The 16,031-nt window shown below is 33.5% G+C and overlaps 3 protein-coding genes across 4 annotated transcripts; 2 read left to right on the top strand and 1 right to left on the bottom strand.

Moving 5' to 3' along the window:
- The first annotated feature begins 444 nt into the window (after positions 1-444).
- Positions 445-7,086, top strand: LOC130976803 (fanconi-associated nuclease 1 homolog). Its single transcript, XM_057901728.1, has 15 exons — positions 445-673; positions 911-1,100; positions 1,203-1,642; positions 1,851-1,955; positions 2,081-2,321; positions 2,403-2,465; positions 3,036-3,110; positions 3,220-3,338; positions 3,695-3,765; positions 3,840-3,927; positions 4,010-4,150; positions 4,224-4,444; positions 4,847-5,120; positions 5,249-5,482; positions 5,732-7,086. The coding sequence occupies exons 1-15, from the start codon at positions 572-574 to the stop codon at positions 6,164-6,166; spliced, it is 2,799 nt and encodes a 932-aa protein (XP_057757711.1). The 5' UTR covers positions 445-571; the 3' UTR covers positions 6,167-7,086.
- A 1,345-nt stretch (positions 7,087-8,431) lies between these two features.
- LOC130976452 (uncharacterized WD repeat-containing protein C2A9.03-like) lies at positions 8,432-12,880 on the top strand. 2 transcript variants are annotated; one of them, XM_057901324.1, is made up of 10 exons: positions 8,432-8,539; positions 9,435-9,617; positions 9,771-9,929; positions 10,046-10,132; positions 10,699-10,833; positions 10,941-11,051; positions 11,391-11,482; positions 11,563-11,668; positions 11,891-11,977; positions 12,221-12,880. In XM_057901324.1, the coding sequence occupies exons 1-10, from the start codon at positions 8,447-8,449 to the stop codon at positions 12,632-12,634; spliced, it is 1,467 nt and encodes a 488-aa protein (XP_057757307.1). In that variant the 5' UTR covers positions 8,432-8,446; the 3' UTR covers positions 12,635-12,880. The 2 variants fall into 2 exon arrangements, with proteins under 2 accessions (XP_057757307.1, XP_057757306.1); XM_057901323.1 differs by having other exon boundaries at positions 9,771-9,938.
- A 639-nt stretch (positions 12,881-13,519) lies between these two features.
- LOC130975938 (protein NSP-INTERACTING KINASE 1-like) lies at positions 13,520-15,434 on the bottom strand. The gene is made up of 8 exons (XM_057900653.1): positions 15,134-15,434; positions 14,899-15,031; positions 14,699-14,770; positions 14,439-14,582; positions 14,265-14,336; positions 14,091-14,150; positions 13,877-13,971; positions 13,520-13,746 (listed from the first exon to the last, which is right to left on the bottom strand). Exons 1-8 carry the CDS (start codon positions 15,294-15,296, stop codon positions 13,520-13,522), a joined length of 966 nt encoding a protein of 321 aa, XP_057756636.1. The 5' UTR covers positions 15,297-15,434.
- Between the last annotated feature and the right edge of the window lie 597 nt (positions 15,435-16,031).

Raw genomic sequence — 16,031 nt, 5'->3', positions numbered from 1 at the left:
TTAGTAAAAATTTAGGTGCTAAATGAAAATTTAATCAAATTTTTTCAATCATCAACTTCACTTTAAGTTGAATTTTTAGGCTAAAAAATTTAGATATAAAAATGAGATGTGTGATATACTGTAATATAGCAATTTTTGATGTTTTTTAAAATGGTGGGATGCACACAAATTAAACTTTTCTGAGTTGTATTTAAAAAATTTTAAAAATTTGGAATACACAAATTAAAAGATCTGATTTGTATTCTAAAAAATCAGACGGTCTGCTTTTTATACCTCTTATAAATTGAACCGTCCAATTACGTAAAACACACGTATACTCCATAATTACTTACTACAAATTCTCCCTTCCATATCTAAAATTAAAAATTGGAATTTTTACCAAAGAAATTACACCTTCCAGACAAAATTTATAAAAAATTGGCGCAAATATAAGTTTGGTACGCGGGAACTGGAAAGGGTGTGAGGGTTTTCATTTCCTTCGGTTCCTGAAAGGTTGAAAGTTGAAACTCTTCGGCGCGCTTTATTCACCTTTGATCATGATGATGTTGCTGTAATTCAGTGGCGATTTAAGATGCTGACTGGAAGAGAAAGCTTGGTTCGTTTGATCGGAAAACGGCGTCGCTTCCTTCCCAATCGCCATTCCATTCTCTCCCAAACTCTTCCTCCTAACCAGGCATACCATCCTATAACCTCACTTTTCCATTTCCTTTATCTTTCTAATATGAACTATTAATGCCCACCAACTGTTTGAACTTTGAACTCCCAAGACAAGTAGCATCTCACAATTTAACATGTTCTTAAATTCCGTTTGCCTTTGCAGTTTCAACTTTATGGTGAATGATGATTTGATTATTTGGTCATGTAGATACAAATGTTTGTTCTTAACTTATTTTAATTTGCTTGTTCTCAGAGCTGCTTTGATATTTGTTCTGATAATAGCGGTTCTGGAATTCAGTTGGGGAAGGATGATGACTTGAAACGATTGAAGTCTTTTGGGGATAATGAGCATGAGAACGCACTGTCTTCAAGTAGTGTTGTAGATTGTCCCGTATGTGGGTCTAAGATTCCTGGGAATAACAATGAGATCAATTCTCATCTGGGTATGTGGTTTTTGATTTTGGGTCTTTGATTTGGTTGCTTGATTGATTGAACTTTGAATATCCTGCAAGTGTGAAGGTCTCATGTCGGTTTATGTTTCTCAGATGCTTGTCTGTTGCGAGGAACTAAGCGAAAACTAACTCAACGCACCCTCCTTCAGTTAAACTTCAGCCCTGTATTATCCAAAGTCAAAATTGTTCCTGATGAGTTGGTTGAGTCAAACAATCCGGGTATTGTACCACTGTCACCACCTGAAACAGTTGCTCGGGAAGAAATTGAGGATAGTGAATCTGAAGAATTGACTGGAAAGGAAAACCTGCTCATTGATAGCGAGATTGATTGTATGGTTAGCAGCTCATCCTTTTGCCCGAAGAATGAGATGGCTGAATTGCCGATGGATGATTGTAAGCCTGACACATTTGAAGCTACACTTGATACTTTTATTGTTGGCCGGAGATATGCTGATCGTGAGGAGATATCTCCTGGTCTTACCATTGCTCTTTCAAGAGATCCTCATAATGTCAAGGATTCCAATGCCATAAAGGTTTGCAACTTTTTATGTTCAATATATTTGATGGATATTTCTTTTATGCACAAATGGAGCACATGCCACAATCAAGTACTCCATCTTATCACGTCACCCATCATATCATGTAGGATCAGATTATCTGACTTAATAGTGTTGCTTCTGATTTTACTAAATTATCCACTATGTACAAATTTAAGTAACTGGTTACTCCTTTTGGGCTCAGGTTGTTTCTTCGGATTCTGCAGGCTGTAAGTTATTAGGTTTTCTCCCCCGTGAGCTAGCACAATATATATCTCCTCTAGTTGGCGAGTATGGCTTTCATTTTCTGGTAAACAGTTTGAGCTCAAATTTGAAATATTAACAAATCTATCTGAACTTGAGGAGCCAATAGTAAATTTTGTTGAAATACTTGCTTCATGTTCTCATAATTGTACTCATTGGGATTTGTTCCAGGGAAGTGTCATTTCTGTTCCTGAAAATTCTCTTGAAAATGTCCCAATTCGACTCCAGAGAACATCGGATGGTGAAAGAAACTACGGAGATGAGACATTTAATTGCTTATGGAGAAAAGCTCAATCTGTAAGCAGGAATCCACCTCAATCTGCAAAGTATCAGCTGAATTTTTGTCTTATGCTACAAGAGGTGTTAAGAAATAATATTCACCTTCTAACAGAAGATGAAAAAACCTATCTGGGTATTAATATTAATTGTTGAGACTTACCTTTTCTTTCAACCTTTTCATCAGATAGTTTAAACATGTCTCATCCATTGACAGAGTCATTCACTTTACTCTCAAATGACAGTCAGAGGCTCTTTATTCGGCTATACACCAGAAAAGGTTATTTGACTATTTCTAATTTTACCAACTTCTCATTCATTATTTGGATATTCATAATTTTAACTTCTCCTTTTTGTTATAAGTTGCCGTCTTCTGTAGCTGATTACTTGATTTTCTCTTTTTTTCCCTATAATTTCTGTTAAATGGGGGATAGTAGTTCCAAAATATATGTAGGCTTGTTAACCATGGTGAAAAGGTAGAACCTTCTTGGAGAAATGAACCCATATACGGAGTTTAGCTTTTTAATTGCTCATGTTGGAGCTTTGTTACAAAAATCGTCTGAAAACCAAAAGGGGCATAAACAGATTGAAACAGTTTTCTTCTGCAACATATCCTTGGTCAGGGATGTCTCAAATATGTAAAAATCAATGAGTATTTTACTCTACCTAAGTTTCCAAAGGAGATGCATCTTATGCACCTGTAACATAGTTTGATTTTATTGTCTATATGCGTAGATGCTCTTCTAGATGTAATTTTATATACCCATGTTGTAAATTGCTTGCCTGGCTAATAATGTTGTTATTTTGTTTTTCAAAGTTCATATGTTATTGATATATGGTTATAATGCAGGTCCTTGGTTTCGCATGTCTAGTATATCATATCCTGAAATAATGGATGTTCACAAGGCAGTCAAGGAACTCGATGGTAATTATATATAATTAATTAGTATGATATTTATTGTTTCTCTATCTATACTCCAAGCTCTTCTTACTACCACTTTTGTACCTGCATTTTTTGTACGATTTATTTTCAGAGAAGGGATATATGTGTTCTATGGAAGAAGCACATCAACTGTCTGAAAGTGATGTGAGTGATATCTTGAATACACTATCCGTCTCTGAGCTACGCGAAATTTGGCGTATGCTTGAAAAGGTTAGAAATAAATTGCTACTTTAAGATCCATGATATCATGAATAGACTATATCCATGTGCGTTCTTTTATAAGTATGTGGAGCACTTTGGATGGATCCTCCTAAATATGGTTGTTTCCATAGGTGTGCTCCGAAATTGATGATTGGCTTCTGATGACTACATAGTCAAAGATACCATGTGGACAGATACGGGCCAAACATTTGAACATTCTGTTGTGTTTTCTCTATTTATGTGTTAGTACAGTAGTATTAGCCAGGAGGTAATGCATCTCCCATGTGTAATTTGCTCTGTCCCACAAATAAATAAGTTCTCGCATGGGCTATCTATGAATTAATTATATTCTATTGATGTCTTAGAGTTGTGGTCGTGGGATGAAGAAGCAAGATCTCGTGTCATCTCTGGTTTCTACATATGCAGATGGACTATGGTATTCAAACATATAATATCCATACTGTGACTAAATTACTATTTGATTTAACACCTGGTTTTTGTTTGGATCAGGCCTGGCCTATCCATTATGATTATGAGTAGAACTGGCTCCTGTGTTAGAATTTCTTCAAAAGCTGAATCTCTCATATGGCGTACTGAGGTGCATCTGTTGTTTCTATTACTTAATTGCAGAATAAAGTTCATTGAGTTTATGTCTGATGTAAATGGTATTGCTTCTTCAGAGACTTTTCTTCTTAAATGGAGAGCAGGATCTCTCATCCTTTCTGTTGGTTGATATGGGGAAAGTGAAGTATCCAACTTACAACTGCATCTTATCGGAGTCAGTTTTTTCAAGTCGCAGGGATCTGCTCTCATATGAAGAGGTACATGTCTGAGTTCAGATATGCTAATGGCCTTCTGTTTCTTCTGCTATTTTGTATGACATTAGTTATGCAGGCCATTGAAGTGGCCCAGATTATGGATGAAGCTCTTGGTGCAAATAGAACTGACACAGTGTTGAGGTGTATAAAGATTGCTGAATCTCATGTATCTGCTGCTTTACCCATCCAGTACTTGACCTCTGAATCTGTAATTACAATCCGCCATTTATTTACTGCATCATGGGTTTACTCCAAGGTCGTCATATTAGGGATATCCTTTCTTGAGCAAGAACGCAGGTATTTTATTTAGGTAATCTAATCTGGATTCAGGCAAAATGAATGTATAATGTTGCTGCACATAAAACCTATATGAATTTGTTGGGCTTTGGCTACAAGTCTTAAAAAACTTATGATTGGAATAATTACCCCTGCGTTATCCTTCATCTTAAGATAATTTGATGTTTAGCAAATGTCTTCCATAGTTTTTTGATGGGCATAATTATGTTCAACAGTCCAGCTACTAGAATTAATATTAAACATTTGTGCTCATGGGGAGTCTTCTTGCTTCTGCAGTATGCATAATATGTGGAGCGTGTAACTGTTATTAGTGGTTAGTGGTTACATAGACATGACCATGTTGCAGTTGATTTAGTGAACTCTTTTCCACTGATGTTGATAGGAGTGGTGTCTGTTTCCCAGGTATAGGGATGCAATTGACTTACTAAAGTGGCTGCTAAATTGTTTCACTTGTGATGTAAGAAGAGGGTATTGGACATTGAGGTTATCAGTTGACCTAGAGCACCTTGGCTACACTGAGGAGAGCCTTCAAGTTGCTGAAAATGGGTTGTCGGATCCCTGGATACGTGCTGGTTCAAGAATGGCATTGCAAAGGCGAGTTGTTCGCTTAGGAAAACCACCAAGGCGATGGAAAGTTCCTAGTTTTTCAAGGTCTGCTATGAGGAAGATCCCTGAGGTAATTGCTTTATTTTATTATTCCATGGTTCTGATTTCTGATTTACTTTTTGCTTGTTGCATATCAAGTCAAATTAATCATTAATGACCTTGTCACTCATTGTCTTTGTGACTGCTATAATGGTTCAGGTTTATGTTCAAGGGAGACCCATAAATTCTGATTTGGGAGCAAAGAGCAGGTTCTACAATGAAGAGGGGGAGCAATGTGGAGTTGAAGAACTTGCTTTGTATTATTATGCCGGGGAAGGAGGTGGATGGCAAGGTGTCCACACAGAGAGTGGCATTTGGTTAACCATTTTTGGGCTTCTAATGTGGGATGTCATATTTGCTGATGTGCCAAATGTCTTCTATACTAGATTTCAGGTACATATTTTTTTATAATTTTAAGATGAATCAAACTTCCATTTTTTCCTAACATGATGCTGTATATATATTCTACTGCTACGTTTTGCTTCACCATGTATATTCCTTTTGTAATTGTCACCTCTGGTGATTAACCCTACTGATTTTTACTTAATAATTTGTGGTGTTGGGCACTTTGTATTGTCTATTTATTATAAAACCGCATATAGGTTTGCTTATTAAACCGATAAAATGTCTTTGAATTTACAGAATGCTCCTTTGGATTTGGGTACTGATGGCTTTTATTCAGTGAGAAAGAGTAGCATAGAATCCCATCTGCAGAAAATTCGCGATGGCATGGCTGAGGAATATCTAATCAAGTCATGGGAAACCCATAATGGAACGGCTTGTAGAGGGGTTAATTGGGACCGCCATACCTTACACGAGCTACGTGCTGCTGTTACTTGCGTCGGGGGCCATTGTTTGGCTTCTCTTTGTGAACTTCTTGCTCAAGACTATCGGAGCTGGTCTAGTGGAATGCCTGATTTGCTGCTATGGCGTTTCAATGGAGAATACAGCGGTGAAGCCAAGCTTGTTGAAGTGAAAGGCCCAAGGGATCGTCTCTCCGAACAGCAGAGAGCATGGCTACTATTGCTCATGGATTGTGGATTTGTCGTTGAGGTATGTAAAGTGAAACCTTTGTAGATCTACACATTATTACAGGTGCTTGAAGTTTAAGTTAGAGGAGAAACACATTGTGGAAATCACCTCCATCCTCTAGCAAAGTTTTCATCACTCGTGAAGAGTTCATCTTCTAAAATGTTCATTGTCAAATTATGAGCATTACTAGTATGTGGTTAGTTAGTCTGCAAAATGAGGATACGTGGAGGTCATCCATGAAAATTTCCACTCCATTTTTATCCCTGAACCAAACATATCCTGGTAGATAAAATTGACTGCTATGGCCAAAAAATTTGAACTACTCTAGACAATAAAGTAACGAGATATGTACAAGATGAATAAGGACAGTGAAGCATTGGATCCCAGCTAAAAAAACATATTGATCCTACATAATATTGTTTTGGGGTAGTTGTTTCAGATTTCTGTATTATATGCAAAAGATTGCTTATTGAGGGAAATCTTCATGCTCAAGTCTAATTTTCTGTTTGTGTCAATTGAGAGTTTGAGATTTGTATTCCCCTTGTGTAATTGAAATTCATGTTATCCTTACATAAATCAAATTCAAAGCTAAAAGAAGCTGTGAAAAATTCATCCACAGTTAGTGTAATTTTTTCTGTAATTTCATTTAATTTGTAGCATAGATTCAGGTCATGTTTCTAAAGATACCCCCACTTGATTTATTTTAGTCCTCAATTCAATTCAATATGGTAGTTCAACTCCAAAGATCATTCACCCTAAAAGTCTCATGTTCTAGATTGGCGGCGGCCGCATACGAGATATATAAAATGTATGTATTTTAATATCTCGTGGTTGTGAATATTGCTGTGTAGAAGCTTCCAATTATTATTAAAGCCAAATCTAAAGTTCCAAGTCAAAATAAATGTAATTCAATAACAGATTGCTACTCTCACAAGCAACCGAAACATTCACGGTTCGTAATCAACTAAATATCTAGGTATGAGGTATCATTAGCGGAGCCATCCTTATCTAGAGAGCTCTCTTTTACTGTTTTACTTTTACATCACTTTTAGTCAACTCCATACTAATCTTTCCAAAAGAAATTTCGGAACATAAATAAATTACTTTTAAGGACCATTTATAAGGTTTAATTATTAAAGAGATTATTTATATTTAAATTTGTAAGGATTTATTTAAAAATATTTAAAGAAATTATAGATAGATATAGATAATAGATAATAATACTCTAAATGTGGTGGTTCAGGCAGAACGTGAAAGATGATTTGAAACATTTGTATGGAGAATTATATGGATTTTCTAAAATAAAAAAATGATAAAATAGTAAAATAAAAATAAAAAATGTTATATATTTGTATATAAATACATATATAATTTTTTAATGGATAAATTTATATATAGTTTAATTTATTTTTAATATATATTTTGTATCTCAATGTATATTTTATATTAATAATTGATTTTTATATACATTTGATATAATTGATAAAATAATACTTTAATTACTTTTAAATGATAACTTTAATTATCTGTGTATCTCATGCAACTTCTACTCATATATATGATTCCTTGCAAGAAAAAAAAAAACAAAAAAGGATTGATTATACAATTTTGAAGTCGAAGAAGGAAAAAAAATCGAGAAAATTAATATAAAGATATTGTTGCTTATTTATAATATAAATTCGATTCTTCTACTTAAATATTTTCCCAATACATCCTTCTTAATAATTTAAATATAAATAATCTCATTTAATAATTAACTCTTGTTAGGTGTCCTTAAGAAGAATTTTTCCTTTTTTCCCCTCCAAATTCTATTTATAGAAATCTAAATGGCAGACAACACCTCTTTTAACATCATCATAGTTTAAGAATTTCTATTTCTATTTGTTCAAGTCAACTTGATGCAAAATCTATTAAAAAACTAAATTAGTATCTAGAAAGATAAATTACTCCTCACATTTTTCTCGATATGGATCTATTACAATTATATATATAATATTGTGTAATTTACCTAGACGATACTTCACCACTAACATGAATTATTATAAAACCAACTAACAATGTTTCATGCTTCAAACTTGGCATGAAAAGACGAACACAAGATAGCAACGAGAAATAATAAAAAATGAAATCATGATAAGGAACGTATATAAGACCTTATATAATAATGTTACTACTAATATAAATTAGTGGGGGCCACAAATATTTGATGAGTGTAGAAAGAAAAAACTAAAAAGTAAGAGTAAGACATCACAAGACCCATTCAAGTGCCCCACAAGAGGGGTCATCATCTCTCTTTTCAACCACACATAACAATAACACTAACACATGCTTCCTCATTCCTTTCCCTTTTTTACATTCATTCATTCATTCTTTTCCATCGCAATTCGCAAAGCTATAATTCCCATTGCGTGCCTTATGGTATTATACCAAAATCTCCTGCTTTACCCCACATTCTCTCATCTTATCTTCTCATTTTATTTCATTTTTGCCACTTACTTGCTTGCTTAGTTATTAAGAGTGATCGCGTGCAGTGCAGTTTGGTTCAGTTTTAAAAAAAAAAACTAGTAAACAATATTTATTAGTTCTTTCTTTTAAAAATATCCATCATTTTAAATACAATTATTTATTCATATACTAAATATCAATTGTTATTAATTATTATATATAAAATTATATATTTAATATCTTATAAATATTTTTTTGTTTATTATAAACAAATTTAATTATTTATTTATTATATATTTAATTATTTTGCTAAAATATATAAATTAATATATATAAATATATACATAATTACATACATAAGAATTAATTTAGTATTTTTTTAGAGTATATAAAATATTTTTATTTTAAATAATACTTTTTTAAGCAAATAATTTATACAATTTTTTGTTTTTATATTGTATCTATTAATTTTAGTTTTTTTAACTAATATAATTATTTGCTAAATTAGAGAATAATTTATTTTTATAATCTTATATATCGAATATTAGTATAAACTAGAGATATTATTATTATTATTAGAAAGGGTAAATTAGGAACTTCAACTTCGATACTAAAATTACTCTAGATATTTTTTCTATGAATTATAAGTATAAATATCTTTTGGCAAATGATTTTAAAGTAAGTAGAATGTGAAATTATCAATGAGTAATTGTTTAAATGGTATAATTTTTTCATACTCAATTAAGAAGTTGTGGGTTCAAATCTCATATATTTGGTAAAAAAAAATAGAATGTGAAAATACTATTTTTTTTATTATTATTTAGAACATAGTTTTCTATTAATGCTGTTGCCCAAAAACCAACCACAGTGTGCAAGTGCTAAAGTAGGCCCAAGCTTTGAACTTGAAGGCACTCACAGCACCATGTCCTACAATCACTTGTACCCATTTGATGCCATGGAAGAAGAAGAAGATTTCTTTGATGAAATGGACGAAAACAGCCATGCTGATGGTGGTGTTGCCGACGATGATGCTCTTGATGAGTATGAGATGGTAACCCCTTTTGTTTTTCTGTTTCTCTTTCTTTGAACCCTTTCAGTTATTCATCGAGCTCATATAGAAACCTTTTTTTTTTAATTTGTTTATTTAAGAGAAAAAGGGCGGTATTTGTTTTCATGCTCATAAGGTGTTTGATGATTGTTGCAGCTCACTAAGGTAACTGATACATCAGCTGCACAAGCAAGGAAGGGAAAAGACATTCAGGGTATTCAGTGGGATAGATTGAACATATCAAGAGATAGTTACAGAGTTACAAGGCTTGAACAGTATAAGAATTATGAGAATATTCCTGCTTCTGGGGATGCTGTAAATGAGGTTTCTTTTTTTTTTTTAATATTTTTTGTTTTATCAAACCCTTTTCCTTTGGGATTATGGGGCGCAGGGAAAGATGCAGAAGTAAATTTTGTTTCTTTGTCTCTCAGGATTGCAAAGGGTCTGTGAAGGGTGGAAAATACTATGACTTTTTCTATAATACAAGAATGGTTAAACCTACCATCCTTCATTTTCAGGTTTGTTTGATTTTTCACATGGTGCTCGAACCTTGTTGCTACTTGATTTTATTCCTATTATGTTTGTTGTATTGTTGATAAGTATTGTAGTGTTGCTTGATGAGATTACATGGCTGAAAAGTTAAAAAATGAATGTAATTCTTGATGAAAGCCACTAATTAACCAGTTGTGGAAGATATAAGCTGCTATAGATTCAATATATACATAATATTCGGTGGTTCTGCAGTACTTGTTTGGCAGTCTTGTCTTGTACAGCTGCATTTCTTCATATGATTTTATTTCACTTGTTGGTATTTCATTATTGAGGAAACAAAACCGATGATCTTCAAATCTATTATTGTTTTCTCTAGCCCTTTGAATGCTGTACCGGTATGTTATAGAAATTGGATTAAAGTTGTTTTTGTTGCTATATACATAAAGATTCAAACATTTATCAATTTGCATTTAACACTCTATTGTTGCTTCTTTTTTTAGCATATGGTTTTATTGATGTAGGTTTGGGCAGTTTATTAATTACTTTTCAAGCCTAATGAGTGATGATTTGTTTCATTTTTTGTGGGATTCAGTTGAGAAACTTAGTATGGGCTACTTCAAAACACGATGTCTACCTTATCTCCAATTACTCGGTCATGCATTGGTCATCATTAAGTGGCAATTTGTCGGAGATATTAAATTTTGCTGGACACGTAGCCCCAAGTGAGGTAATGAAATCTCTTACACAACTTTGTTCAATATTCATGATTTTAGCTTTAGTTGCATATACATTAATAGTTTTGTCCTTTACACTATGCATCCTTTGGTTTTGTAGAAACATGCAGGAAGTCTGTTGGAAGGATTCTCACAGACCCAGATTAGTACTCTGGCTGTCAAGGATAATTTTCTTGTCGCCGGAGGCTTCCAAGGAGAACTTACTTGTAAGGTGAGTCGACATGCTTTGGGACTTCATTATATGCATAGCTGTTTTGGCCTCTTGATACTTCATTAAAGATGAGGTCACTCTATCTATTCATTGAGGATTACTCCTTTACTATTCTTTTAACTGGTCATATATTTAATGCCAAGCTGTATGAATTATTATCAGTGTATGGGTTACATATATTCATTTTTCTGTGCTTTTGGTTATAGTTTTCCCTGTTTCTCTTGATAGTGGTGTCATCTTGTTCATGGCTGCCAATTGTATTGGCTGTACATACTGTTTTTCCAGTTTTGCTCTTAGGAATTTATTGATCAGAGTTTATAATGCTTATATTGAATGCAGTTTTTGGACAAGAAGGGAGTAAGCTTTTGTACGAGAGTCACTCACGATGATAATGCTATAACAAATGCAATTGACATATATGACAGCTCGAGGTATTATATGCCATATTTTGAGTATCATACTGAACTGTCCATTCACCCTGGAGCATTGTTTGACATGAAAACTTTTGCAGCGGTGCAACTCACTTTGTAGCTTCCAATAATGATTGTGGCGTGAGAGAGTATGACGTAGAAAGCTTCCAGCTTTTGAATCACACTCAGTTCCCTTGGGCAGTTAATGTGAGCACTCTTTCAGTATTCTAACTGATGCAACTTATTTTTTTTCATGTCATCTCTTGTTTTTAATTACTTCTCAGCTCACACACTAGTTATACTTCCATCTATGTTCATCAGATTATCTTATATGAGTTTTCTTGCTTCACCATGAACTTCAACTGTTTGAGTTAGTTTTGATCGCAATTTTGTATGAACTTGATTCCTAACTCTCTGCTTTTGATGCAGCACACCTCAATCAGTCCAGACCGTAAGCTAATGATTGTTGTTGGAGATCATCTAGATGGATTGCTAGTGGATCATCACAATGGGAAGGTACATAGTTCATATCATTATGTATTTATTTATTGGACTTTTCAATTGATTTTGTCCTGGTTGATGGTATTTTGATTTTCCTTGCAATGGATCAAATCCTTCAAGTTGCTATGAAGTTACAATTGCTATGTAGTATAGACAGATATAGTGAAAGTGAATACTATGTCATCACTTCATATTGTGCCAAGAGTAAGGAAGCAGCTTCAACTGACATCTTTGTGAATTGTTTGATTATTATTTTAGACCGTCTCATCTCTCGTTGGTCATCGAGACTACTCCTTTGCTTCTGCATGGCATCCTGACGGACATGTCTTTGCAACGGGGAATCAGGATAAGACTTGCAGAGTATGGGATGTAAGAAACTTATCATCTCCAGTTGCCGTTCTAGTCGGTAATCTTGGAGCAACCCGGTCTATTCGATTTTCGGCTGATGGTCAATTCATGGTGGTCGCTGAGCCTGCAGATTTTGTGCATGTTTATAGTACGAAGGCAGATTACAGTGAAAGGCAAGAGATCGATTTCTTCGGAGAAATTTCTGGTGTTACTCTTAGTCCTGATGATGAGTGTATGTATATTGGAATCTGGGATAGGACTTATGCAAGCTTGCTACAGTATAATAGGAGGCATTCCTATACACATCTTGACTCCTACTTTTGATTTCCTTCCAACATCTGGATAATGTTAATTTACAGAGCATTATCAAATCCTAGATCCTTTTCCATTTCTTTTTTCTTTCCTTTTTTTCTTGCTAGTGTATTTTATATTTTTATGTAGGTCTGTTTGATTAATGAAGAACCACAGTATCATAAGATGTTTCTGTTCAACAGTACATTTTTGTATAGTGCATACTTACTACTCATAGTTCATCAAAGAAATCAATCACTGTTTTCTTTGTCTTTCTGATATTTTGGTGTGAGCTCACTTGCTACCTATCTGAACTTTTTGATTACCTTCATATGTAACTTTTGTTAGCTATACCAAATTCTGTGACATAGATAATTGTGCTGGCTTATCAGCAATAGTGATAATATGAGGAGTTTGGTGTCAGTGTTCAAATGTAAACCGATTTAAATTAAATTGCTCATTCAATTTAATTCAATTCAATTTAATTGATTAAACTTGCACTAATTTAAATTTATTCAGATTATATTTTTAACAAATCGGATGAATTGGATCGAATTTTAAATATACTTTTTAAAACTAATACAATCTAACCAGCACAATGAATATAATACTAATATTTGTTGAGTTAAGAATATAACTGACATATAGCATACCTATTTCATCATTCAATGAATAAATGAACATTTTTTCTTCATTCTCCTTTTTATTTGAACAGGTGCAAGAATTTTAATATATATGTTGTTTTAATATGTATTTTATATAGTTATTTTTTAATACATATAACATGAATTTAAACGAGAGAATAATTAAATGAATATAACAAAGAGTGTATATATATAGTACTAACAAGAGTATATACATAGGATTTGATTACTCCTCCCAAGCTCTTCTCTTACTCATATATATCAAATTTTCTAATTACAATGTTAATACTAAATAACAGAGAAGAAGGAGTTTATGCAAGCTTTTGTAGGAGGAGGAGCCAACAGCACTAGGACGAGGAGGTGGAGGTGGATGCCGAACTCCTCCTCTTCTTCTTCTACTTCTTCCTGTAGATAGATCACTTATTCCAACATAATAAGGTGCTCCACTTGGATTCTTGCCAAAAGCAGCTCTTGCTCCTCTACTATATCCTCCCTCATCACCTGCATATAGTAGTCATACATTGAGTTTCTTGTCATTCACTTATATTGATGTCAGTATGAAAATAATGACACAATTTCACAATTAATAATTCGAAAAAAAGATGAAACTCTTGAGAGATCTTATTGTTACCTTCAGTGCTATTTAAGTTCATGGACATTGGCATGAGCATGCCATGGCAGTTTGGTTCTTTTCCAGTTGCACAAACAAAGGGATTTCCAACAATGCTGAAAAAACATTAACAAAAAAAATAAGAACATTCTCTTGTGTTAGTATTGAATTTTTGGTTTCTTGAAGCCTATTAGAAACAAATACACCATATAATCAAGAAAACGAGATTTATTACTTGAAGGATTTAGCTAAAATTCTTGGTATAGGGCCACTGATGTTGTTGTAGGACAAGTCACTGAAATTGATAATCACAAAAACAAGATAACCATGATTAGAATAAGAGAAAACTTTAAAAACAGAATTATTAATACACAAAAAGAAACCAAAGAAAGAGTTCAATGAATATTACAGAAAAGCAAGCTGTGTCATATTAGCCAATGATTCTGGCAATTCACCATGAAGACTGTTATTATTGAGCCTACTGAAAACAGTTTAAGCAAATTAAACTCTTGAGCAGTTAGACATTAAAATCAAAGACTATAAGCTTCCAAAAATCTTAGCTCATATGATATAATGAGCTTACATGTATTGCAAACTTCTCAAGTGACCAAGTGAGGGGGGAATTTCACCACCGAAGAAGTTATTAGAGAGATCAAGAGTTTGAAGCTTAGGTAGTTTTCCCAACTCTGAAGGGATTGGTCCAGTTATGTTGTTATTCTGAAGCATCCTGAAAAAGAAAACAAAAAAGCAGTTAAAAAACCAGAACACTCATCTAAATTTGTAAGCTTCAATCATCAAATTAATGATACTGTAGTGTTTTTCTGATTGTGATTAATTACTTACACAATCCGAAGGTTGGTTAAGTTTCCTATGGTTGGAGAAAGAGTACCAGATAAAAATTGACTTGGAGTACCCCTACACAAGGCAAAACCAAACTTCATTTTCAGGAAACATTTTAATCAATTTGAACCAAAGAAACTAGTACTTCAACACTTGTTTTGGTTTTTCTACTTCAAATAGAAGATTATGAAGAAAAAACTTACAATCCAATCACCAAGTTCTCTGCAGAACAAGTAATCATAGTCCAGCTACAAGGATCAACAGCATCAGAATCCCAATTATCCAAAACACCATGAGGATCCACCAGTGAGTTCTTTATCCCCATTAAAGCTTGAACTGCATTAAAGAGATATAGATATATAGAGAAATAAGACACCACCCCATTTCATAATTCTGCATACTGAGCTCATATATGAAGGAAAAAGTTTCAATTTTTACCTTCAAAGTTTACTCCTTTGGGAGAAAGCAAAGCAGTTGCAGTGATAAAAAACAAGAAAAATGCAACAGAACATGGAAGAAGAAGAAGAACTCCTCCTCCTCTTCCTCTTCCTCTTCCACTTGCTCTTCCTCTTGGAGTCCCCATTGAAATTGGAGCTTCCATAGATCAGTTACAATAGACAAGTACTTGAAGAATTAACAGTGACGTTAACTGATAAAGAAGTTGTTTTGAAACTTTCAACAGTTCACTTCTCTCAGATATGAGTGTGGTTGTTTCTTCTTTCTTCACACTGTGTGAATAAGTGTGATGATGATGTTCAAAATAAGAAAAGAAACTAAATATCAATGCTTTCCATGCCAGAATAACGAATCTCATTCACCAAAAATCTTGTGTCATCAGAACCAAAGAGAAAAAGAAAAAGTATAAAATGGAAACTTAATCTAGCATGCTTGTCACTATTTTTAGGAGATGGGTATGGAGGAAAAAACTTTATTCCCATCAAACAACATAAGAAAATAAGACAATGAAAGAAAGAGACTCGTGCCTCTTTCATGCATGGTTCCTTAGGCCACATTTTGGTTCCAATATACCAAAAATTGAAGTGAAGGAATGAAGCCTAACTATACCCAATACGGAAACCCTCTATCATCTTCCTTAATTCATTCATCACATTAAATTCATACATTTTCCCTCAAAAACTAATAAGAAATTAGAGGCCTAGCTAACCAAGTGCATCTTGACAAATTTTAATTCTATGTACTTGAGCTCTTATGCGTTAATGATGTAATAAATTTATAAAAATTCCTGTGTATTGTGAGATAATTCATATACTTATATCTAATTAGATGCTACTATATCTCTAAGTTCATATAAATATTTAAAATAAAAACTTTATCT

Source organism: Arachis stenosperma, chromosome 4 (assembly GCF_014773155.1).
Source record: "Arachis stenosperma cultivar V10309 chromosome 4, arast.V10309.gnm1.PFL2, whole genome shotgun sequence".
Classification (NCBI taxonomy): Eukaryota; Viridiplantae; Streptophyta; class Magnoliopsida; order Fabales; family Fabaceae; genus Arachis; species Arachis stenosperma.
This window is presented reverse-complemented; position numbering and strand designations above follow the sequence as displayed.

Coding starts and splice junctions, on each gene's coding strand:
- LOC130976803 (XM_057901728.1), top strand. CDS start 572: ATGCTGACTGGAAGAGAAAGCTTGGTTCGTTTGATCGGAAAACGGCGT. Junction 3,928..4,009: donor CTCTCATATGGCGTACTGAG/GTGCATCTGTTG, acceptor TTGCTTCTTCAG/AGACTTTTCTTCTTAAATGG. Junction 5,483..5,731: donor TCTTCTATACTAGATTTCAG/GTACATATTTTT, acceptor TTGAATTTACAG/AATGCTCCTTTGGATTTGGG.
- LOC130976452 (XM_057901323.1), top strand. CDS start 8,447: ATGCTTCCTCATTCCTTTCCCTTTTTTACATTCATTCATTCATTCTTT. Junction 9,618..9,770: donor CTCTTGATGAGTATGAGATG/GTAACCCCTTTT, acceptor TGATTGTTGCAG/CTCACTAAGGTAACTGATAC. Junction 9,939..10,045: donor CTGGGGATGCTGTAAATGAG/GTTTCTTTTTTT, acceptor TTTGTCTCTCAG/GATTGCAAAGGGTCTGTGAA.
- LOC130975938 (XM_057900653.1), bottom strand. CDS start 15,296: ATGGAAGCTCCAATTTCAATGGGGACTCCAAGAGGAAGAGCAAGTGGA. Junction 15,032..15,133: donor CAAAGGAGTAAACTTTGAAG/GTAAAAATTGAA, acceptor TCTTTAATGCAG/TTCAAGCTTTAATGGGGATA. Junction 13,747..13,876: donor GAACTTAAATAGCACTGAAG/GTAACAATAAGA, acceptor TACTATATGCAG/GTGATGAGGGAGGATATAGT.